The 26481-nt window shown below is 41.5% G+C and overlaps 1 protein-coding gene across 3 annotated transcripts in view; it reads right to left on the reverse strand.

Moving 5' to 3' along the window:
* Nucleotides 1-2888: 2888 nt before the first annotated feature.
* LOC129816148 (calcitonin gene-related peptide type 1 receptor) overlaps nt 2889-26481 on the reverse strand; it is a 47560-nt gene continuing 23967 nt past the window's right edge. For 2 of the 3 annotated variants that reach the window (XM_055870361.1, XM_055870360.1), the window contains exons 4-13: nt 15568-15708; nt 13874-13986; nt 13473-13564; nt 13198-13324; nt 12444-12597; nt 12267-12327; nt 11974-12040; nt 11040-11258; nt 10268-10309; nt 2889-6174 (exon numbers count right to left, since the gene is read on the reverse strand). In XM_055870361.1, coding sequence (XP_055726336.1) covers nt 5953-6174; nt 10268-10309; nt 11040-11258; nt 11974-12040; nt 12267-12327; nt 12444-12597; nt 13198-13324; nt 13473-13564; nt 13874-13986; nt 15568-15708 — 1238 coding nt within the window. In that variant the 3' untranslated portion in view covers nt 2889-5952. The remainder of the gene's footprint in view (nt 6175-10267; nt 10310-11039; nt 11259-11973; nt 12041-12266; nt 12328-12443; nt 12598-13197; nt 13325-13472; nt 13565-13873; nt 13987-15567; nt 15709-26481) is intronic. The other variant, XM_055870362.1, reaches the window with a different exon arrangement.

Consider the following 26481-nt stretch of genomic DNA (forward strand, 5'->3'; position numbering starts at 1 on the left):
GGAAAGAGAGAGTGCTTGTGCAGAGTGCTTGTGCAGAGTGCTTGTGCAGAGTGCTTGTGCAGAGTGCTTGTGCAGAGTGCTTGTGCAGAGTGCTTGTGCAGAGTGCTTGTGCAGAGGGATTTCATCTGGAACTTACATTGATGACACTGTTTCAAAAAGCTAATTAGAATAGTTTGTAGCAAGTGCATGGTCTGCCCCAGAAATTAGGTTCAGAGAACCATTTTGTAACTCATGAGGTATATTACGTTGACTGTTGGACTTCCATTTGGCTTGTATTCATATCCCATTTGTAAATAACTGAAATAACAACCAGTAATTTATTGGGAAATAAAACATGTCCTCAGTGACTTACTAGGCTAATGCTAATAAAAATAGAATAAAGTTGCATGAAGCACTGGATTGGATTGGTTAGTGTGATGCTTCAAATCTACCTATTGCCTTTGGCACAATCCAATACTGACTAGCTCAAAACCGTCAATAGCACATAATAGTCCATTTTTACCGTAGGCATAAAAAGAGAGAATGACGTATACCCAAGTTGTTGAAGCCCCCACAACTCCTCTAGTTACAATAAAACATACGGTGAAACAATAGTCTGTGGGTAGTGGGTAGTGGGCAAGGCACTTGTTCTCCATTTGTCAAGCACTCTCTGTTTGTCACATCACCTGTTTATCAACCACATTGTTGATAAAGAAAGTGGGATGCTGGTACGTTACTGTACATCTAGCTTGAGTATGCATTACTACAGATGTAGGATCTTAATTGTATCACTATTTTGTTGCTGAGAATTTTCTGCACAGCAGGAAATGCAAACTTGTACTGTATTTGAGGTTTAAAAATGCTTTAAAAGTTTTGTAATTTCCACAATTTCCACATTAAAAAATACTTGATTTGCTCTAACAAAAAATGTACATTTCCTGTTGCTGCAGGATTATTTACCTGCTGTAGAAAACTGGCTCAAATTAAGACCCCAAATCTGTACCAATCAATTCCCCTCTACAAAGACAGAGCTGCTCATGAGAGCTATGGTGTGACTGACAGTCAGTTACCAATCATTGTGTAAACCAGCAGTACACAGCTCCAGTCCTCAATGCCCACACCAGCATGCACTCTCCAGCTAATCAATACAATTCAATGATCAATTGAGTGCAGAGGACGAAACTGAAACCAGCAGGACTGAAGAACTAGAGTCAATCAATCAAATGTATTTATGATGCCCTTTTTACATCAGCCGATGACAAAAGTGCTATACAGAAACCCAGCTTAAAACCCCAAACAGCAAGCAATGCAGATGTAGACACACCTGGTGACCTGAGTTGTGTGATGTTGGTGTGAACCTAGAAGTCAGTAACTTAGGGTCTTCAACAATTCTCCCATGATTGTATCTCCACAGAAGAATACTAGCATAGTCATTGTTTATTTTCTGCTCCGTTTCAAATAGGATAGGATAAGAGGTCCAAGGCAACTTCTGCAGCAGATGTTTCCTTGCACCAGCTCTTTCGTCATTTCTCCCAACACCAAACCCCAAGTAGTTTAGCAATAATCTAGCGTCATGAAGTGCAGACCAATGTACTCTCATGAATTTAATTGGAGGTTTGGAGAAGCACATTTGAATTTAATTTCAATTTCCCATGAACATCCATCTGTTAAGTGAATTTTTCAGCTTTTTTGTTGGTTTCTAAAACAATCTATAGTGAACTCATAAACAGTATGGTCATGACAGGATTATTATAAGAATAATCCATCTGGAACAAAAATCTAAATTAAAGAATGGGACTAAATCCTTCAAACTTTAAATGGACTTTAAATAAAGTTTAATTTGATTTAGTCCTATTCATTTACTTACATTTCTTTGTTGAGATGGAGACGTGAATACAACATATCAATTATTAATTTGTCGACAAACTGGAATTAAAGACAGACTATGTCAGTGGCACAGATGGAACTATCCAAGCAGAAGATACCTCTCCTTCAAACATTGATACTTCGAGGGTTTAGGATTGAATAGTGTCAGCAATTTGTATATTGTATTCTTTTGAATTTAACATGAATTTGGGTATTTATAGTACTATATAGGCAGAGAACTTTAAACAGAACAAGTCTATGACAATAATTTATTGTTGACAAACTGGAGATAGAACCTTATAGTCCCAAGCCCTTGGTTTGGATGCATTGACAACCAAACACAATTGAATATCTCTACAGTAAATAGTATTACATTTTAAAATCAACCAGAGCTTGAAATCCCAGGCCTATTGTATTGTCTATTTTTAGGTGAATTCTGTGTTGAATTGTAACAATAGCTGTTGATGACCTTGCAAATGTTATATTGGTGATATATGAATGAGAGAGTATGGTCACAGTTAATTTGCTCTGTTTAACCTACCCTTAAGAATGACATCGATCGCAACAGTGAATCTTTTTCCATTTTAAATGGAGAACTCTCAACAATCATTCTCATGATAGCACATTGGTAATAAGTACTGACAAATATTGTAGCTTAAGCAGGGTTGGGCTTGGTCAAAACCCAGTATGGGAGGCAAAAGACTTGCTGCAGATATATCAATTCTCCAGTAGGAGATGCTGCCCAACAATGCTACCCAACCTTTTCTTTTTCTGATAGTTGATATAACATTGAAAATCTGACATTGTTTTAAAGATACAAATTCAACATATTTTATACAAGGTTTGTCTATGTCGAAATGTCAAAACAATAGTTAACATTGATACATTTTTAAAAATCCAATATATTTTTCACATAGATTCCACGTCACAATACCTTGACATTCCTATTAAATTAAAAAATGTCAGTGTATCTTATTTTTTTCTGTTTAAATAGAGGATATAAAAAGTGCTAGTAATGTCTTATAAAAAATAACAAAGAAAAATAAATGTTTCACAAATATATATTTTCACATCCAAAGAATAAAACACATACAAATTACACTCATACAGTCGAGTGGAGTCAGGGTGTGTAGACTTCCAAATATATATACACAGTACATTTTTAACATACAATACAGACATTATCCTTCAAAATACTTTTCTTCGTAGTAAGTGCTACTTCAAATGTCAAAGTCGTCTAATATGAAAACACCTTTGAATACAGTTTTAAGATATCATTAAGTTCTTTAATAAGAAACTGTCCTGCAGTCCACGTCACATTCTGACAAATGTTACAAAACAGGATGCATGGAATTTACTTGCCAGAAGTACTGGTAGCTAATATAGAGATGTATCTGAGAGTTGGTATTGACATGTCTTCTTGTCTCCATGCCACACTACACACACACACACACACACACACACACACACACACACACACACACACACACACACACACACACACACACACACACACACACACACACACACACACACACACACACACGTGCTGTGTAATAGTATCTGTTTAGTGTTTAGTTACCAACGGTCACTGTATGATTAGGATTACAACGTTCCAGTGGTAGATGCCTGTTCCTCTTCCTACAAACTCAAAGTTGTTTTGGACGGCCAAAACAACTTTCCTTGTTAGGATTTACAGATGCAATTCAGGCATCATTCACCCTCCATCAGAGTGCACTGGCAAAATGGAGGAATGGCTTTGTTTGTACCCTTGTGGAAAGCTAGCAGAAATGGCAGAGACAATTCATTTGAATGTCAGTCCGATGGCTAATGATCAGTAAAAGCATCAACATGGTAAAAAAACAACAACTTCCTGCTGACAACCTCCCACACACTTCTATATGACAGCTGCTTCATATTTGAATGCCTCGCATACACCCATAAATACTGCGTAAATATATACAGTATATTTACATAAAGCACTCACCTTAATTGCATTTCTGCACTGCAAGATTTACAACATACAAAAGTATGTGGACACCTGCTCGTCAAACATCTCATTCCAAAATCATGGGCATTAATATGTAGCTGGTCCACCCTGCACTCTTCTGGGAAGGCTTTCCTCTAGATGTTGGAACATTGCTGCGGGGACTTGCTCCCCTTCAGCCACAAGAGCATTAGTGAGGTTGGGCACTGATGTTGGGCGATTAGGCCTGGCTCGCAGTTGCCGTTCCAATTCAGCCCAAAGGTGTTCAATGGGGTTGAAGTCAGGGCTCTGTTCAGGCCAGTCAAGTTCTTCCACATTGATCTCGACAAACATTTTCTGTATCGATCTCACTTTGTGCGCAGGGGCATTGTCATGCTGAAACAGGAAAGGGCCTTCCCGAAGCTGTTGGCACAAAGTTGGAAGCACAGATTCATCTAGAATGTCATTGTATGCTGTAGTGTTAAGATTTCCCTTCACTGGAACTAAAGGGCCTAGCCTGAACCATGAAAAACATGGTTCCTTCTCCACCTAACTTCACAGTTGGCACTATGCATTCTGGCAGGTGGCGTTCTCCTGGCATCCACAAAACCCAGATTTGTCCGTCGTACTGACAGATGGTGAAGTGTGATTTATCACTCCAGAGAACGTGATGCCACTGCTCCAGTGTCCAATGGTGGTGAGCTTTACACCACTCCAGCTGACGCTTGGCATTGCACATGGTAATCTTAGGCTTGTGTGCGTCTGCTCAGCCATAGAAACTCATTTTATGAAGCTCCCGACGAACAGTTCTTGTGCTGACATTGCTTCCAGAGGTAGTTTGGAACTTGGTTGTGAGTGTCACAACCGAGGACAGACAATTTGTACTCGCAAAGGGCTTCAGCACTCGGCAGTCCCGTTCTGTGATCTTCCACTTCACAATAACAGCACTTACAGTTGACCAGGGCAGCTCTAGCAGGGCAGAAATTTGACAAACTGACTTTTTGGAAAGGCGGTATCCTATGACGGTGCGACGCTGAAAGTCACTGAGTTCTTCAGTGCGGGCCATTCTACTGCTAACGTTTGTCTATGGAGATTGCATGGCTGTATGCTCAATTGTATACACCTGTCAGCAACAGCTGTGGCTGAAATAGCCAAATCCACTAATTTGAAGGGGTGTCCACATACTTTACATAATCTGATTGTGAGTCATTTCCAGCATTTGGATGAAAACGATCATTTAAAAAGTAGTGAAATTCACATGAATGATTCCGATAGTGAACAGTGGCAATTATATGGAATTTAGTATATATGAACATACAGTATGTGCCAGACATATAGAGAACACAATGTTTTATAGGCATACCGTTTGCCACTGAGGGGAATGTCAGGTTTAACCTATAAATATTTATTCCATAGATTTAAAACAGTGCCAGAACCAAACTTCATAATTGAAGTAACATTCAGTTGTACAGGACAGATATTGGCATAAATGACAATAGTTGATAATGGTAAAGCATGTACCTTTTCAAAAGTGATTAACTACCAACAAGGGACTGTACTGTATATCTTCGTAACTTTGCCCTTAATTTGAGCTTAGATTCAGCTAGAGAAACACAGATAATAGCCCCAGAGAGCCTAGTTTTTAGTGGCATAGATTGTTGTGTATAAAAATAGCCGACAAGGGCGGTTCTTGGTTTGGCATGTCACAAATAATACTTTTGGGCAAACACCCAGGCTTTATCTGAACTGATAATATCTGGATTGTCAAACCTCCTTCTTACATTTATGTACAGTCATGTTAAAAGGACTGCCTAACACTTGAATGCTTTAAGATAAATTATCAGAATATATACATTTGGCTTCCTCTGATAAGCAGCAAAGAAGCTTCATACATGGATACTTGAAAAAGGGTGGCAAAAAGTGATTCTCACTAAGCTGATAAAACGATTAAGTGCCCATTTCAATGTGTTAATCAAAGGTAGCAAAATGTGTTTCTTTTTTTTTTTTCAGTGCGTATACAAGTGGCCGAAAGTTTCTGTTGTTTATCCCTTCTTTCTCCCCTCCCTCGGTTAACCCAGTAAACCTAGTAACAAACTGCAGCCTCTCCTTCCCCACCATTCCGAAAAAGAATCATCCTATCCTCAGGCGAACGGGTTCTCTGATTTTAAGATGGAGGTCTCGATGTCGAGGCAGGCCCCCTTGCCGTTCAAGTGTTCTGTGTGGCTGTCGATGCTGTAGCAGCCCTGGACCTCGGTGATGGACGAAGCAGTGTACGAGGCAGACCGCATGGCATCTGAGTGGGCGAAGGTGCTTCCAAACTGGATACGGTACTGGTTCCAATGTCTCCTCAGAACCCCTTGCACCTACCAAGACACGATGTCGACCATAAGATTCAGCACACAGAAAACAAATCAATACATTTAGTAATAAATGACTAGTAATGAATGAACCCTAATTGCAAGACCGTCCATGTATCCTCACACAGTGTTTGCCTGGCCATCTCCCAGGCATTCACAATTACCATATTAACCCTTGACCACTTCATCTGTTCCATAAAGCAACCCCAATCCAAACACAAATAACAAATTTGGTAAGAAACCCTCTCAATTCAAGGAAACGTATAGTATTACGCAGAGCCATGAGTGCATAGAACTCCCTTCCATCTTATATAGCGTAAGTGAACAGCAAACCTGGTTTCAAAAAACAAATAAAGCAACACCTCAAAGCCTCTCCCCCATGTGACCTACTTGTTGTGTGTATGTACTGACATGTACCGTTGAAGTCGGAAGTTTACATGCACTTAGTTTGGAGTCATTAAAACTTATTTTTCAACCACTCCACAAATTTCTTGTTAACGCACTATAGTTTTGGCAAGTCGGTTAGGACATCTACTTTGTGCATGACAAGGGTAATTTTTCCAACAATTGTTTACAGACAGATTATTACACTTATAATTCACTGCATCACAATTCCAGTGGGTTAGAAGTTTACATACACTAAGTTGACTGTGCCTTTAAACAGCTTGGAAAATTACAGAAAATGATGTCATGGCTTTAGAAGCTTCTGATATGCTAATTGACATCATTTGAGTCAATTGGAGGTGTACCTGTGGATGTATTTCGAGCCCTACCTTCAAACTCAGTGCCTCTTTGCTTGACATCATGGGAAAATCAAAAGAAATCAGCCAAGACCTCCACAAGTCTGGTTCATCCTTGAGAGCAATTTCCAAACACCTGAAGGTACCACGTTCATCTGTACAAACAATAGCATGCAAGCATAAACACCACAGGACCACCCAGCCGTCATACCACTCAGGAAGGAGACACGTTCTGTCTCCTAGAGATGAACGTACTTTGGTGCGAAAAGTGCAAATCAATCCCAGAACATTTTCTCTGGTCTGATGAAACAAAAATAGAACTGTTTGGCCATAATGACCATCGTTATGTTTGGAGGAAAAAGGGGGATGCTTGCAAGCCGAAGAACACCATCACAACCGTGAAGCACGGGGGTGGCAATATCATGTTGTGGGGGTGCTTTGCTGCAGGAGGGACTAGTGCACTTCACAAAATAGATGGCATCATGAGGTAGGAAAATTAGGTGGCTATATTGAAGCAACATCTCAAGACATCAGTCAGGAAGTTAAAGCTTGGTCGCAAATGGATCTTCCAAATGGACAATGACCTCAAGCATACTTCCAAAGTTGTGGCAAAATGGCTTAAGGACAACAAAGTCAAGGTATTGTAGTGGCCATCACAAAGCCCTGACCTCAATCCCATAGAAAATGTGTAGGCAGAACTGAAAAAGCATGTGAGAGCAAGGAGGCCTACAAACCTGACTTACACCAGCTCTATCAGGAGGAATGGGCCAAAATTATCCCAACTTTGTGTGGGAAGCTTGTGGAAGTTAAACAATTTAAAGGCAATGCTACCAAATACACTCTATTAGTATGTAAACTTCTGACCTACTGGGAATGTGATGAAAGAAATAAAAGCTGAAATAAATCATTCTCTGTACTATTATTCTGACATTTCACATTCTTAAAATAAAGTGGTGATCCTAACTGACCTAAGACAGGGAATTTTTACTAGGATTACATGTCAGGAAAACTGAGTTGATGTCACGCCCTGACCTTAGAGATCCTTTTTATGTCCCTATTTCGGTTTGGTCAGGGCGTGAGTTGGGGTGGGTATTCTATGTTCATTTTTCTATGCTTTCTATTTTTTTGTGTTTGGCCGTGTGTGGTTCTCCGTGTGTGGTTCTCAATCAGAGGCAGCTGTCTATCGTTGTCTCTGATTGAAAATTAACACTCACCACTCTGCATTTTTGTCTCCTCCCTTAGACAATCGTGACAGAACTACCCACCACCAAAGGACCAAGCAGCGTGGTGTAATGGACTCCTGGACATGGGAGGAAATCCTGGACGGCAAGGGACCCTGGGCACAGACGGGAGAGTATCGCCGTCCAAAAGAGGAGCTGGAGGCAGCTAAGACGGAGCGGCGACACTACGAGGAGTTGGCTCGAGGAGGAGTGCATGAGAGGCAGCCCCAGATTTTTTGGGGGGGGGGGGGGGGGGGGGGGGGGGTCACACGGGGAATTTGCGGTGTCAGGTCATTGACCTGAGCCAACTCCTCATGTTTGCCGTGGGGAGAGATTGACCGGGCAGGCACCGTGTTATGCGGTGACACGCAAGGTGTCCCCAGTGCGCACTCATAGCCCGGTGTGCTACATCGCAGCTCCTTGCGTCGGTCGGGCTATGTGTCTGTGTGCCTCCTGTGTGTCTCTCCACTTAAGTGGTTATCCATGGCAAGAAGCCTCCAGTGGTGATCCATGGCACGAAGCCTCCAGTGATGATCCATGGCACGAAGTCTCCAGTGATGATCCATGGCACGAAGCCTCCAGTGATGATCCATGGCACGAAGCCTCCAGTGATGATCCATGGCACGAAGCCTCCAGTGATGATCCATGGCACGAAGCCTCCAGTGATGATCCATGGCACGAAGCCTCCAGTGATGATCCATGGCACGAAGCCTCCAGTGATGATCCATGGCACGAAGCCTCCAGTGATGATCCATGGCACGAAGCCTCCAGTGATGATCCATGGCACGAAGCCTCCAGTGGTGATCCATGGCATGAAGCCTCCAGTGATGATCCATGGCCCGAAGCCTCCTGTGTGTCTCTCCACTCCAGTGACGCCCTTCAGTCCAGAGCCTCCATTGATGATCCATGGTAAGAAGCCTCCAGTGATGATCCATGGCACGAAGCCTCCAGTGATGGTTTGGTCAGGGCGTGAGTTGGGGTGGACATTCTATGTCTTGCATTCTATGTTCATTTTTCTATGCTTTCTATTTCTTTGTGTTTGGCCGTGTGTGGTTGTCAATCAGAGGCAGCTGTCTATCATTGTCTCTGATTGAGAACCATACTTAGGTAGCCTTTTGCCACCTGTGTGTTGTGGGTAGTTGTTTTCTGTTTTGTGTCTGCGTTCGTTCGTTCACTCTGTTGTTTTTTTGTTGTTTCAGTGTTCAGTTTATTTTATTAAATTAAAATGAACACTTACCACGCTGCGTTTTGGTCTCCTCCCTCAGACGATCGTGACAGTTGAAATGTATTTGGCTAAGGTGTATGTAAACTTCTGACTTCAACTGTATATAGGGGACAAATCAGATTTGCAACATGTCTCAAACCGTAAATGGTTTCTCTTCATTATGCATATCTCTGCTTGGTGGAATATTCTGGGGTGGTGTCCCTTTCTCTATCCTTGTCTTTGGACTGGATGGAACAGGAGTTCGCAATGGTAATAGTGGCCTTGCCGCGAATGGCCCTGTCTCTCTTGTCCAGCGACAATCGCCGGAAGGACTGGAGAAGACGGAAAGGTAAACAGATCCCCCCCCCCCCCCCCCCACAAGGTGTATGTAAACTTCCGACTTCAACTGTATGTGTAACTGATAGATGCACACACACACTACATGTTAATGTTTTTAAAAGTATGTAAATTGTTAAGTATTTTGTATTTTTCGTTATATGTCAGACCCCAGTAAGACTAGCTATCGCTATTGGCATCGGCTAATGGGGATACTAATAAATCAAATCAAATCAGCACTGCTCCATACCACTCTGTGGACTGTCCCGTGAATGTCTCTGGATGCCTGCCAATGCTTTAATGATCTTCAATCTGAGAGAATCATCTCCAGAGGCCCACAAGCTCCCATGAAATGCTCTGGAAGGTCAACTTCCCCAGATGCATCCCCAGGTCAGGTCACCTCCCGGGGAGGGTTTGCACAGAGGAAGTTGCCTAACCTTGATCTCACAGTGAACTGAGGACAAGAATGTACAGGGGAGGAGAGGGTCGCAAAATTCCTGAAATGTCCTGTGAATAAGCTGCAAGTGAATCCTCCAACCTAAAATTCTATATCTGGGACTTCAGAAAACCTGATAAATTAATGTGGGTCAGAATCTTACCTCTCCATTGAAGAAGCAGAAGATGGTGGCTACCAGCAGACCCTGAGAAAATAAAGCAAACAAGGGAGCCCAGTCAGTGCTTATCGGTGATAAACCCATTGCTTTAATGCCCTGGGAGAATGTCTCAAGCACCCAAAACAGTTGAGCCGTGGGGCAGAATGGTGATTTTGCCAACTTTGATGCATTTTGGCAGCGGACCTTTCGAGGAGCATGTAAAACGAGGGCGAGAGAGCGAGAGGTACAGAGAGAGAGTAAGGGCAGAGAGAGGCGTTGTAATATATTATTTATTGAGCTGATTCAGCTTGGCACCAGAAGGCACTGACTGTACCTCATCATGAGTTGCAGTATTCAACCCTCCTCCTCCCCTGCCAGACAATGACTTATACTTTCTTCCACAGGTCATGAGATAAAGACGTGGGAGTCAAAGGCTAATAGGGCGCCGACCTGGTCTTAATCCAATAATAAGAGAACACAATAAGAGACGGTGGCTACAGATGACTACTTCAGTTTTATTGTGGCAATGGGAATGTTAATGCTGCTTACTTCAGAAGGGGTATGGTTCTCTTTTTCTCCCCCAGACACCTTAGTATGCACTTACCGACAGTATGTCACTCTGGACAAGAACATCTGCCAAATTACTATGCACAACATACACAAAAGTCATCCTAACCTTGGTTGGAAACATGGAAGATACATTACTGTAAGCCTAGAAATGTGTAATGTTATATCCATATGTGAGCTGGGGTAACTAGCAGAGAATAGATAGTCTTACCTGATAATGCATTAAGATGTGCATGATGTAGTCATAGATCTCAGAGGAAACCCGTCCCTCTGGTTTGTAGGGCAACAGGACGTACTGGATCCCCAGGAGAGGTACCAGAATCAGGGTGGCACGCACCGCCTTCATGTAGAGACTGGACTCAGCCTGGTGGGTTACCTTTAGCTTGGTGATCAGGACACGCACAATGTTCAACAGGAAGAACAGGTTCACCTTGAAGGATATAGAGAGAGAAAAAGGCCAAATTTGACAGAATATAGCCATTGAGAGGATATGTTTATCCAAAGAACCCTCAATCACCATACATAAAAAACAAGGAATACTGTTCACGACTGTTAGCAATAGTGTGTTAACTTCTTGATGTCATAAAATGGTGCATTATGGGTAATACATACGTTTCTGAGCCATGGATAAGTTTATTAGTGGAGAGCAGATTAACATAATATTCATTACAATTCTCAAATTGACTAAACAAGAAGAAATCAGGCAGAATTCCTCAAAATAAAGAAACATCAGCACATCTGATAAGACATGCAGCTCTATACCAGATTGGACCCACAGAAAATAATTGCAAACTACAAGAGGATGCTTGATTGTCCGGTTTCCTTTGAAGTCAGACCAATGGTTTTATCAGTTCATTCCTAGAATGCCAAAGGCACGCTGTTCTGCCAAATTACTAATGGGCGGGTCACTAATCTATCAACCTACAGGATAGTTCTGTGAAATTACTTATCTAGATATTAGTTTCCTGGGCTAGTTGAAAAAAAACAAAGTGTGGTCTCTTTTTGTCCATAGACTACGTTCAAGGTAAGGAAACAAAAATGAAAACATCCTTGAACACTGCAACCCCTTTCCATTTAAGTTTGCACTCAAGAGAAGCAGGAATATAGCTAGTATTTGCATGTACCTAAATGTACTACAGACTTACCAACAGAGCAGCGCAGATGGGCCCATGGATTATGTAGAGGAGTGAAGTGTTGGAGCTTATCCAACAACTGTAGGAGGGGAAGAGACAAATTAGCATTCAGGGTCTGCCACCTTCTTTTATGGTTTAAATTAGATTTTACAAGAGCTGCTTACAGGAAATATATTCATAAAATTGAATTGAAAGCTCAAGAAGCTCTAGATATATTATGCTGTATGAATAGCTTGTAGTTGAAGAAATGATAAATTCACTGAAAACAATTGTGGTACAAAATACAGTATCTGAACGTAACTCACTTGTCATTGTAGTAGTAACTGCGAGCGATTGCATGTATAGATGCTGGAATTAGAGGAAAGCCTGAAAAACAACAGACATCCATTGTCCGTGACAAACAGTGTTACTTCCATGAAATAACATCCAAACTTCACATCAAAATCATATACAGGGATACGGGGGTATCCCCAAAAACCTACCCCAGCCGAGAAGATAGTACCACATCAAGTGCTGTTTCTCAGCAAACACAGCAACAACGATGAGGGTGTGCAGGTATATCCCTTCACAAAGCATCCAGAAATAGTTGCAACCAAAAAGATAAAGATGGATAAACTGGGACACTTTACAGCTCGTCTGGAAGAAAAGAACATAAGGATGATGCGTATGCAGTTCTTCTCACTCTTTGAATATCTCTAAAGGCAGCAGCACATTAGCAGTGTGTATACTGAATATCTCTAAAGGCAGCAGCACATTAGCAGTGTGTATACTGAATATCTCTAAAGGCAGCAGCACATTAGCAGTGTGTATACTGAATATCTCTAAAGGCAGCAGCACATTAGCAGTGTGTATACTGAATATCTCTAAAGGCAGCAGCACATTAGCAGTGTGTATACTGAATATCTCTAAAGGCAGCAGCACATTAGCAGTGTGTATACTGAATATCTCTAAAGGCAGCAGCACATTAGCAGTGTGTATACTGAATATCTCTAAAGGCAGCAGCACATTAGCAGTGTGTATACTGAATATCTCTAAAGGCAGCAGCACATTAGCAGTGTGTATACTGAATATCTCTAAAGGCAGCAGCACATTAGCAGTGTGTATACTGAATATCTCTAAAGGCAGCAGCACATTAGCAGTGTGTATACTGCCATTGCATTGGTGTGTGGCTGTAAAATATACATCTAAAATTATTATTCACATAATATCCATCCATCCACCCACCCACCCACTTACAGGGTTTCTTTGTACCAGCTCCTGGTTATTCGCCACAGCGGTCAGCCAGATGATGGTAATGACCGAGTTCAATACAAAGGAGAAGAAGAGGTTTTTGTGGAGAGTGATTCGTTGACAACTTAAACTCCTACACGAAAGGGGAAAAGGTGTAGACTTTTTCATTCATTTAAAGACAGAAAGTAATTTGGCATCAACTGTCAGTGTCTAATAACAGATCCAGGAACAAAACCTTTGAGTATTCAATAAGTTCTATTGTTTGGTTCATTTATACTCACTTGAAATAGAAAAATATTCCCAGGGAAATTAATAGGGATGTCAGTGACAAGCCATGACCGATGAGGGCCAAGTAGAATAAATTCATGGCAGTCTGAAAGAGAATAGACACAATAAGCCTCATATTGCCCTAGCATATTACTGTATGTGTTCTGAACTCCCTTAACCCAGCTACATAATGGCAATGCATTGATGAATCAATACAAAATGATATTGAAAGTTAAAGTCCCATAGCCCTGATAATCAAAGAGCAAAGAGTATTTTCAAGTACTTCATGTCCATTCAATCAAAATAGCCATCTGGAAGTGAGGGCAAAGTGACATTCCTCACATGCAGCAAGCGCTTGCATTTGAATTAATGGAACATCCATTTGAGAGTTGTTGTTTTTTGGACCGCAACGTACCATTCTGCCTTCATTAGTATGCTCGTTGCATCGTGTGTAGTTGGTCCATGTTCGGTTGCTCTCAGGATGCAGAAACCAGTGGCCGTTGTCACTGCATATTTTTGTCACCAATTCTGTAGAGCATTACATCAAAATGTAAGTAGATGAAACTCTAAACACATCAAATACAGTCTTCAAAATGCAGAGACTTGAAGTTGCTTTTTCTGAAGTTATCTTTCCTCATAGTAATATAATTTGCAAGTGCTTTTAAAGCAACAAGGCCTCTGAAGCCTCTCGGGCAGGGCTGCCCAAACCTCTTCCTGGAGATCTACCGTCCTGTGGGTTTTCAGTCCAACCCTAATTTAACACACCTGATTCTACTTATTAGTTGCATAACAAGACCTTAACTAGCTGAATCAGATTCGCTAAATTAGGGTTGGACTGAAAACCTACAGGACAGTAGATCTCCAGGAAGAGGGTTGGGCATCCCCGCTCTAGGGCTTGAATACAAAGCAAAGTACATTGGAAAAGGCATTTGATCTGCCTTAAACCCAGTGTTTTTTAATGTTGATCCTGGGGGACCCACTTTAGGTTCAATTTCACTACCACTGATATCACTCAATTAGACAAAGGGTCTACTACTCCCGTCCTGGAGAGGCAGCCTATAGGGAGGAGGTTAGGGACCTGGCAGTGTGGTGCCAGGACAACAACCTCTCCCTCAATGTCAGCAAGACAAAGGAGTTGATCGTGGACTACAGGAAATAGAGGGGCGAGCACACCCCCATCCACATTGATGGGGCTGTAGTGGAGCGGGTTGAGAGCTTCAAATTCCTTGGTGTCCACATCACTAAGGAATTAACATGGTCAACACACACCCACACAGTTATGAAGAGGCCACAACTGTGTGGCAGGCTGAAAAGATTTGGCACGGACCCTTAGATCCTCAAAAAGTTCTAGAGTTGCACCATTGAGAGCATCTTGACTGGCTGCATCACCCTTGGTATGGAAACTGCAAGGCGCTACAGAGGGTGGTGAGTACGCCCCAGTACATCACTGGGGCCAAGCTCCCTGCCATCCAGGACCTCTGTACCAGGCGTCAGAGGAAGACCCCAAAAATGTTCAAAGATTCCAGCTACTCAATGGAAAAATGGATGGTCTTCAGAGATAGATGGGAGGGGTTGAGGGTAGCTGTAGGCTGGGACTAAAAACAAACAAAAGATGACTAATGTAAAATATACTGTCTGTGAAATGTATGTAGTATGTATACGCTGGAAGTGGACGCCTCAGTATTGTTGTCCATTAGCTTACTCCAATTAGGGAGGGGTTGTAGGGTTAGGGGAAAATAATAAAGAAGGGACATCTATGTAATTAGTGTACTCCAACTAGGGGAGGGGTGGTAGAGTTAGAGGAAAATAATTTTTAAAAAGGAAAATATCTAAAATATCTTTAAATAATATTTTATTTTTTACAAACAACGAAATATGGGAAATTGGAAATGATGCAGAAAATTACATTGATAGCAGCCACAGTCTATCAAAAAAGTTATAAATAGGACAGCACATGACACATCTGAAATAGCTAAAATGATTCAAAGTTACATTTTGGGCATTTAATTGAGCATTGTTGATGGGAGTTATGGGTTGAAATGACATGGGTCCGCAATCCCCAGGAGCTCTAGCCTATGTCATTGGGCACTTCATGGGCTTCGGGGTTACCTGAGGGGTCAAAGTCCTGGAAGTAGTCAGGGCAGTACTGTTCTGAAGTGAAGCCTGCCTCTGTGTCGTCCCAGCACAGCCACCCATCCCAAGTCCGGTTACACACTGGCCCTGCAGCATAGAAACCATCAGAGAAGAAACCTGTTCAAATAAAGCAGGAGCACTGAGAGGTGAGGTTACTGACACTGTCTGTTACATTAATCAACACTGTGGTTCACCGAAGCAGGTCAAGCCAATACGTAGTTTAAATCAATATGTGATGTAAGTACATACAGTGTCTTCAGAAATAATTCACACCCCTTGACTTTTTCAACATTTGTTGTGTTACAGCCTGAATTAAAAATCAATTAAATGTTGATTGTTTTCGTCACTGGCCTACACACAATACCCCATAATGTCAAAGTGGAATAAAAAATGAAAAGCTGAAATATCTTGAGTCAATAAGTATTCAACCATTTTGTTTTGGCAAGCCTACATAAGTTCAGGAGTAATAATTTGCTTAACAAGTCACATAATAAGTTGCATGGACTCAATCTGTGTGCAATACTAGTGTTTAACATGATTTTTGTCATGACTGCCTCATCTCTGTACCCCACACATACAATTATATGTAAGGTCAACAATGGCGCCGGAGAAGAAGGCTGAAGTTTTACGTGTCCCCAACCGATTATGTATTTTGTTTGTTTATTTGTGTTGTTTGTAACTTATTTTTTAACTTATTTTGTACATAACGTTGCCGCTAGCGTCTCTTATGACTGAAAAGAAATTCTGGACATCAGGACTGTGATTACTCAACACTGACCAGCATAATCATTTTTCTCCTTTAACGAGTCTGACGAGCCCAACGCGAATGACATACTGCTTTCTCGGGAACAGGCCAAGATCCCCGTGCTTTGTGTGAAGAAGATGCGGAGAAAAAGGGGCCAGAAGGCGGGGTGCCTTCTGAGAATTCGTAGGCGATCAAATAAACCCCCACTTCCTTCCATTCTGCTAGAAAACGTGCAATCTTTGGAGAATAAAATAGATGACCTTCCCGCAAGATTAAACTACCAACGGGACATTCAAAACTGTAATATCTTATGCTTCACGGAGTCATTGGCTGAACGACGACACTATCAACATGTTGCTGGCTGGTTATACGCTGCACCGGCAGGATAGAACAGCGGCGTCTGGTAAGACAAGGAACGGCGGACTATGGATTTTTGTAAATAACGGCACAATATCTAAGGAAGTCTCAAGCTATTGCTCGCCTGAGGTAGAGTATCTCATGATACGCTGTAGACCACACTATATACCTAGATTTTTCGTAGATGTTTACATACCATCACAGACTGAGGTGGGCACTAAGACAGCATTGAATGAGCTGTATTCCGCCATAAGCAAACAAGAAAACACTCACCCAGAGGTGGCGCTCCTAGTAGCCATGAACTTTAATGCAGGGAAACTGAAATCAGTTTTACCAAATTTCTATCAGCATGTTAACCTTTCACGAGTATCTACCCCGGATCCGGGAGCACCCCCCACCCCCCCCCACACTGATTAGCATAGCTAGCATAGCGTCACAATTAAATAGTAGCATCTAAATATCATTAAATCACAAGTCCAAGACACCTAATGAAAGATACAGATCTTGTGAATAAAGTCACCACTTCAGATTTTTAAAATGTTTTACAGGGAAGACAAAATATGTAAATCTATTAGCTAACCATGTTAGCAAAAGACACCCTTTTTCTTTGTCCACCATTTTCTCTCAACACCAGTAGCTATCACCAATTCGGCTAAACTAAGATATTGATAGCCACTAACCAAGAAAAAACCTCATCAGATGACAGTCTGATAACATATTTATGGTATAGGATAGGTTTTGTTAGAACAATTTGCATATTTCAGGTAGATATCATAGTTTACAATTGCACCCACCGTCACAAATGGACTAGAATAAATACATAGAGCAACATGTTTACCTAATTACTAATCATCAAACATTTCGTAAAAAAACACAGCATACACTAATCGAAAGACACAGATCCTGTGAATACAGACAATATTTCAGATTTTCTAAGTGTCTTACAGCGAAAACACAATAAATCGTTATATTAGCATACCACATGTGCAAACATTACCCCAGCATTGATTCTAGCCAAAGAGAGCGATAACGTAAACATCGCCAAAATATATTAATTTTTTCACTAACCTTCTCAGAATTCTTCAGATGACACTCCTGTAACATCATATTACAACATACATATAAAGTTTGTTCGAAAATGTGCATATTTAGCCATAAAAAAACGTGGTTATACAATGAAAATAGTAGCAAAACAAGCCTGGAAATGTCGGTCGCCATCTTTGAGTGATCTAGTTTAATCAATAGCTAATCATATACTTGACTAAAAAATACAGGGTTGACAGGAATCGAAAGACAAATTAGTTCTTAATGCAATCGCTGATTTACATTTTTTAAATTATCCTTACTTTTCAATACAGGTTGCGCCAAGCGAAGCTATACAGAACAAGATGGCGGCGTGAGCTTTAACATTTTTCGAAAGAAACACGATTTATCATCATAAATTGTTCTTACTGTGAGCTGTTCTTCCATCAGAATCTTGGGCAAAGAATCCTTTCTTGGGTCTAATCTTCTTTTGGTCGAAAGATGTCCACTTGTCCGTCGAAATGCCCACTAACATACGACCGGGAGCCCGAAATGTGCCCAGCACGTCAAAGTGCACAACAAAGCAATGCCTCAAAATCGCACTAAAAGGATATAAATTGCTATACAACGGTTCAAATTAACTACCTTATGATGCTGTTAACACCGGGTGAAAACATGAACGGAGCAATATAACTGGCTACACTAATGCTTGGAAAAAGAGCAGGTCGGTGTCCACCGCGCGTCCGGCGCAGCTGGAAAAGAGTTCCTACCTACAGGTTTTTTTCCTTTATAGTGGCTGTGATTGCGCAATCGATACCATTCAAAGCGTCATCACGTAAAGGCATCCAGGGGAAGACGTAAGCACTCATAGCGTTCACAGTGGCCTTTAAACTGACTCCAGATCAGGGGCCAAAATGTGTGAAATCTGACTCCATGTCAGGGAAATTGCTGTAGAATGAGTTCTGTTCCACTCAGAGACAAAATTCCAACGGCTATAGAAACTAGAGAGTGTTTTCTATCCAATAATAGTAATAATATGCATATTGTACGATCAAGAATTGCGTAGGAAGCCGTTTCATCTGTAGAGACAATTATGCTAATTTGAAACAGCACCCCCTATAGTCGCAAGAAGTTAAATGTGCAACCAGGGGTAATACATCTCTGGACCACCTTTACTCCACACACAGAGGTGCATACAAAGCTCTCCATCACCCTCCATTTGGCAAATCTGACCATAATTCTATCCCCCTGATTACAAGCAAAAATTAAATCAGGAAGCACCAGTGACTAGATCGATAAAAAAGTGGTCAGATGAAGCAGATGCTAAGATACAGGACTGTTTTGCTAACACAGACTTGAATAAGATTCCTCTGATGTAATTGAGGAGGACACCACATCAGTCATTGGCTTCATCAATAAGTGCATCGATGACGTCGTTCCCACAGTGACAGTACGTACATACCTCAACCAGAAGCCATGGATTACAGGTAACATCCGCACCGAGCTAAAGGCTAGAGCTGCTGCTTTCAAGGAGCGGGACTCTAACCTGGAAGCTTATTAGAAATCCTGCTATGCCCTGCAACGAACCATCAAACAGACAGAGCGTCAATACAGGACTAAGATTGAATCACACTACACCGGCTCTGACGCTCGTTGGATGTGGCAGGGCTTGCAAACCATTACAGACTAAAAAGGGAAGCACAGCCGAGAGCTGCCCAGTGACACAAGCCAACCAGACGAGCTAAACTACTTCTATGCTTGATTCGAGACAAAGAACACTGAAACATGCATGAGAGCACTAGCTGTTCCGGAAGACTGTGTGATCACGCTCTCCGCAGCCGATGTGAGTAAGACCTTTAAACAGGTCAACATTCACAAGGCCGCAGGGCCAGATGGATTACCAGGACGTGTGCTGCGAGCATGCGCTGACCAACTGGCAAGTGTTTTCACTGACATTTTCAACCTTTCCCTGTCAAAGTTTGTAATACCAACATGTTTTTATCAGAACAACATAGTGCCTGTGCCCAAGAACTGCTTAAATGACTATCGACCCGTAGCACTCACGTCTGTAGCCATGAAGTGCTTTGAAAGGCTGCTCATGGCTCACATCAACACCATTATCCCAGAAACCCTAGACCCACTCCAATTTCCAATTTGCATACCACCCCAACAGATCCACAGATGATGCAACCTCTATTGCATTCCACACTGCCCTTTGCCACCTGGACAAAAGGAACACCTATGTGAGAATGCTATTCATTGACTAAAGCTCAGCGTTTAACACCACAGTGCCCTCAAAGCTCATCAATAAGCTAAGGACCCTGGGACTAAACACCTCCCTCTGCAACTGGATCCTGGACTTCCTGACAGGCCGCCCCCAGGTGGTAAGGATAGGTAACAACACATCCGCCATGCTGATCCTCAACACAGGGGCCAATCAGGGGTGCGTGTTCAGTCTCCTCCTGTACTTCCTGTTCACTCATGACTGCACGGCCAGGCACGACTCCAACACCATCATCAAGTTTGATGACACAACAGTGATCACAGACAACGACGAGGAGTTCAGAGACCTGGCCGTGTGGTGCCAGGACAACAACCTTTCCCTCAATGGGCACGACAAAACCTATTCCCCCTCAGGAGACTGAAAAGATTTGGCATGGGTCCTCAAAAGGTTCTACAGCTGCACCATCGAGAGCATCCTGACTGGTTGCATCACTGCCTGGTATGGTAACTGCTCGGCCTCCAATCGCAAGGCACTACAGAGGGTAGTACAAACGGCCCACTACATCACTGGGGACAAGCTTCCTGCCATCCAGGACCTCTATACCAGGCAGTGTCAGAGGAAGGCCCAACAAATTGTCAAAGACTCCAGCCACCCTAGTCATAGACTGTTCTCTCTGCTACCGCATGGCAAGCGATACCGGAGCGCCAAGTCTAGGTCCATGAGGCTTTTAATCAGCTTCTACCCGCATGCCAGAAGACTCCTGAACATCTAATCAAATGGCTACCCAGACTATTTGCATTGTCCCCCCTTCTTTTACACTGCTGCTACTCTCTGTTGTTACTATATTACCTCAACTAACCGCCCCGCACATTGACTCTGAACCGGTATCCCCCTGTTACATTATATAGTCTCACTATTGTTATTTTACTGCTGCTCTTTAATTACTTGTTACTTTTATTTATTTTTCTTATCTGTATTTTTTTAAACTGCATTGTTGGTTAGGGGCTCGTAAGTAAGTATTTCACTGTTGTATTCGGCGCATATGACTAATACAATTTGATTTGAAGGTCTCTCAGTCGAGCAGTGAATTTCAAACGTAGATTTAACCACAAAGACCAGGGAGATTTTCCAATGCATCGCAAAGAAGGGAACCTATTGGATGGGTAAAAATAAAGAAAAGTATACAGTAAATCCCCTTTGAGCATGGTTAAGTTATTAATTACACTTTGGATGGTGTATCAATACTCCCAGTCACTACAAAGATACATGCATCCTTTCAAACTCAGTTCCCAGAGAGGAAGGAAACCACCCAATAGTGACTTTAAAACATTTACAGAGTTTAATGACTATTACAGGAGAAAACTGAGGATGGATCAACAATATTGTAGTTACTCCACAATAATAACCTAATTGACAGTGAAACGAATGAAACATAATAAAAAAATATTCCAAAACATGCATCCTGTTTGCAACAAGGCACTAAAGTAATACTACTAAAAATGTGGCAAAGCAATTAACGTTTTGTCCTGAACACAAAGTGGTATGTTTTGGGAAAATCCAACACAACACATTACTGAGTACCACTCTTCGTATTTTCAAGATTAGTGTTGGCTGCCTCATGTTATGGGTATGCTTGTAATCATTAAGGACTGGGGAGCTTTTCAGGATAAAAAATGTATGGAATGGAGATAAGCACAGGCAAAATCCTAGAGGAAAACCTGGTTCAGGCTACTTTCCACCATAGACTGGGAGATAATTCACATTTCAGCAGGACAATAACCAAAAACACAATGTCAAATTTACAGTTTTGACTTAAATCTACTTGAAAAAAAGACCTCAAAATGGTTGTCAAGCAATGACCAACAATCAATTTGACAGAGCTTGAAGAATTTTGAAAAGAATAATTGGCAAATGTTGCACAATCCAGGTGTGGGAAGCTCTTAGAGACTCACAGCTGTAATCACTGCCAAAGGACTTCTACAAAATATTGACTCAGTGGTGTGTATATTTGAGATATTTCTGTATTTCATTTTCAATAAATTTGCAAACATTTGAAAAAAAAACATTTTTACTTTGTGTCACGATCGTCTTCTTGAGAAAGAGAGGACCAAGGCGCAGTGCGTGAAAAATACATCTTCTTTAATGAAGGAATAAACAAACACGTACAAAATGAACAAAACAAACGTGAAGCTAAACAGAACTAAGTGCACACATGCAACATAGAACATAGACATAGACAACACCCCACAAAAGCCTACTGCCTATGGCTGCCTTAAATATGGATCCCAATCAGAGACAATGAATGACAGCTGTCTCTGATTGAGAACCAATCTAGGCAGCCATAGACATAACTAGACAACATTACTCTACTCTGCCCCATACACATACAACACCCCTAGACACTACAAAACACATACATTCCCCATGTCACACCCTGACCTAACTAAAAAACATAAAGAAAAATAAGAATACTAAGGCCAGAGCGTGACACTCTGGGCTATTGTGTGTACATTGGCAACACAATAAATATATTTAATACATTTTGAATTCAGGCTGTATACGAGTATATGAAATCTTTCTCAAGGCACTGTATGTTGTTTGTTGACATTACATACAGAAGTTACTGGAGACACCTTCTGAAATATCTTGTTGCTAATGTCTTTGTTGTTTTTTGTCTACTTATCAGTTTGTTATGTACAAAACTAACGAATGAGCAACTTTTGATTCTGACTAAGCCCCTAATTGTATGGTGGCAATGAGATATTACTGTTGAAAACCCAGATAATGAAACATCTCACATCAGACTGATTTTTAAATATGGAACTGCTTCCCGATACTGTCTTCCATCCACCAAAAAGTCCAGTTGACTAAAATCAATCTTAGGAAACAACATTGAATCAGAAAGGAATACAAATGCCCTTTCTTGGGTTTGAATTTGAAAAAAAAAATATCCCTGCTTGTCTCACTATTTACTTTTCTTCACTTTTATCTAATAGTCGGGAGTTTCAGACTTTGTTTTTGACAACAGGGTGGGATGTGGGTTTTAAAGCTTTGGATTGAAATTCACAATCCCCTGGCATGTGGTGACAATAACGCTTGAAATAATAGAAGAGCTAGACATTGCTCTTGATAGGGAGACTTATTTTAGAAAACATTTCCCTGACAAAGATTGGGCCTTCTACTGAAGAAAATTTGTCATACCTCCTACTGTAGCAGCCACCCACACAAACCCTTTAATAAATAAATATAACACTAAAGTTAAAAGCATTATTGAAAAAAGAAAAGTGGCAAATATCCTTCCCCAAATATCTATGTTTTAGTTGAAATAGTCAGTTAAGTATGTTTAGGTTCTTTAAAAAGTTTTGGTATTACACCTGTAGGGTTACCCTAAAATGAAATACTGATTATAAGTGTGATAGGACTGCTAATTAGCCAAGACTCCAAGCGAACATCCCCTCGCTGATTACTGGTGTGACTGAATGCTAATTAGGATTGGGCAGTATCCAGATGTTCCTACCGTCATACCATTTCTGTACTATACCGGGGTTTACGGTATTACCGGAAGTGTACACAAGGGGGGCTATTTTAAAAATAGATATAATTTCGGCCCCAGGGCAGTAGTGGAAAAGGTACACAATTGTGATACTTCTGTAAAAGTATTGATACCTTAATAGAAAGTTACTCAAGTAAAAGTTAAATTCACCCAGTAAAATACTACTTGAGTAAAAGTCTAAAAGTATTAGGTTCTAAATATACTTAAGTATCAAAAGTAGATGTAATTGCTAAAATTTACTTCAGTATCAAAAGTAAAAGAAAGTATAAATCACTTCAAATTCCTTGTATTAAGCAAAGCTGACGGCACCATTTTAATGTTTTTCAAATTTAAGGATAGCCAGGGGAACACTCCAACACTCAGACATAATCTACACATTTTGCATTTGTGTTTAGTGAGTCCGCCAGATCAGAGGCAGTAGGGATGACCACGTATTCTCTTGATAAGTGTGAATTGAACCATTTTCCTGTCCTGCTCAGTATTCAAAATGTAACAAGTACTTTTAGGTGTCAGGAAAAATGTATGGAGTAAAATTGAGATTATTTTCTTCAGGAATGTAGTGAAGTAAAAGTAGTAAAAAAAAATGTTTAGAGTAAGTACAGATACCCCAAAACGCTACTTTAGTAGTACTTCAAAGTATTTTTACTTAAGTACTTTACACCACTGCACCAAGGATCAGGAGGGGCTTGAATGTCTCTGCTGTTGATCTTGACATCTAGCCACTTAGCTTGCAAGTTAGCAAACCAGATGCATAGCTGGAGCCATGAGTTAGATATAATATACTCAGCTGACCCCTCCCCGGATGTTGTGTTAAACGCTCTACAACAAAGCTTGCTTAGTGTCCAACAAGTTTTCTCTGCCCTTAACCTTGTTCTGAACACCTCCAAAACAAAGATCATGTGGTCTGGAAGAAGAATGTCCCTCTCCCCACAGGTGTGATTACTACCTCTGATGGTTTAGAGCTTGAGGTAGTCACCTCATACAAGTACTTGGGAGTATGGCTAGAGTGTACACTGTCCTTCTCTCAGCACATATCAAAGCTGCAGGCTAAGGTTAAATCTAGACTTGGTTTCCTCTATTGTAATCGCTCCTCTTTCACCCCAGCTGCCAAACTAACCCTGATTCAGATGACCATCCTACCCATGCTAGATTATGGAGACGTAAACTCCAAAAAGTTCAGGGACACTGTAAAGTCCATAGAGAATAAGAGCACCCACTCCCAGCTGCCCACTGCACTGAGGCTAGGAAACTGTCACCACCGAAAAATCCACGATAATTGAGAATTTCAATAAGCATTTATCTATGGCTGGCCATGCTTTCCACCTGGCCACCCCTACCCTGGTCAACAGCCCCGCACCCCCCACAGCAACTAGTCCAAGCCTCCCCATTTCCCCTTCGCCCAATTCCAGATAGCTGATGTTCTGAAAGAGCTGCAAAATCTGGACCCTTACAAATCAGCAGGGCTAGAAAGTCTGGACCCTCTCTTTCTACAATGATAATCCGAAATTGTTGCAACTCCTATTACTAGCCTGTTCAACCTCTCTTTCGTATCGTCTGAGACCCCCAAAGATTGGAAAGCTCCCACGGTCACCCCCCTCTTCAAAGGGAGAGACACTATAGACCCAAACTGCTACAGACCTGTATTTATCCTACCCTGCCTTTCTAAGGTCTTCGAAAGCCAAGTTAACAAGCAGATCACCGACCATTTCGAATCCCATCGTATCTTCTCTGCTATGCAGTCTGGTTTCTGGTCATGGGTGCACCTCAGCCAAGCTCAAGGTCCTAAACAATATCATAAACTCCATTGATAAGAGACAATACTGTGCAGCTGTATTCATCGACCTGGCCAAGGCTTCGACTCTGTCAATCACCACATTCTTATCGCCAGATTCAACAGCCTTGGTTTCTCAAATGACTGCATCGCCTGGTTCACCAACTACTTCTCAGACAGAGTTCAGTGTGTCAAATCGGAGGGCCTATTGTCCGGACCTCTGGCAGTCTCTATGGGGGTGCCACAGGGTTAAATTCCTGGGTCGACTCTTTTCTCTGTATACATCCTTGATGTCTCTCTTGCTGCTGGTGATTCTCTGATCCACCTCTACGCAGACGATACCATTCTATATACTTCTGGCCCTTCTTTGGACACTGTGTTAACTAACCTCCAGACGAGCTTCAATGCCATACAACTCTCCTTCCGTGGCCTCCAACTGCTCTTTAATGCAAGTAAAACTAAATGCATGCTCTTCAACCAATTACTACCAGCACCTGCCCGCCCGTCCAGCATCACTACTTTGGACGGTTCTGACTTAGAATATGTGGACATCTATAAATACCTAGGTGTCTGGCTAGACTGTAAACTGTCCTTCCAGACTCACATTAAGCATCTCCAATCCAAAATTAAATCTCGAATCGGCTTCCTATTTCACAACAAAGCATCCTTCACTCATGTTGCCAAACATACCCTCGTAAAACTGACTATCCTACCGATCCTTGACTTCGGCGACGTCATTTACAAAATAGCCTCCAACACTCTACTCAGCAAATTAGATGCTCCAGCAGACTCCCAAAGTCTCTGCTGCCAATGACTGGAACGAACTGCAAAAATCACTGAAGCTGGAGACTCATATCTCCATCACTAACTTTAAGCACCAGCTGTCAGAGCAGCTCACAGATCACTGCACCTTTACATAGCCCATCTGTATATAGCCCATCCAACTACCTCATCCCCATACTGTTATTTTACTTTTGTTGCTCCTTTGCACCCCAGTATCTCTACTTGCACATTCATCTTCTGCACATCTATCACTCCAGTGTTTAATTTCTAATTTGTAATTATTTCGCAACTACGGCCTATTTATTGCCTTACCTCCCTTATCTGACCTTATCTGACCTATATACTGTATATATACTTTTTTTCTCCTATTGTGTTATTGACTGTATGTTTGTTCATTCCATGTGTAACTGTGTGTTGTTATTTGTGTCACACTC

This window comes from Salvelinus fontinalis, chromosome 19 (genome assembly GCF_029448725.1).
Source record: "Salvelinus fontinalis isolate EN_2023a chromosome 19, ASM2944872v1, whole genome shotgun sequence".
In the NCBI taxonomy this organism is placed as follows: domain Eukaryota; kingdom Metazoa; phylum Chordata; class Actinopteri; order Salmoniformes; family Salmonidae; genus Salvelinus; species Salvelinus fontinalis.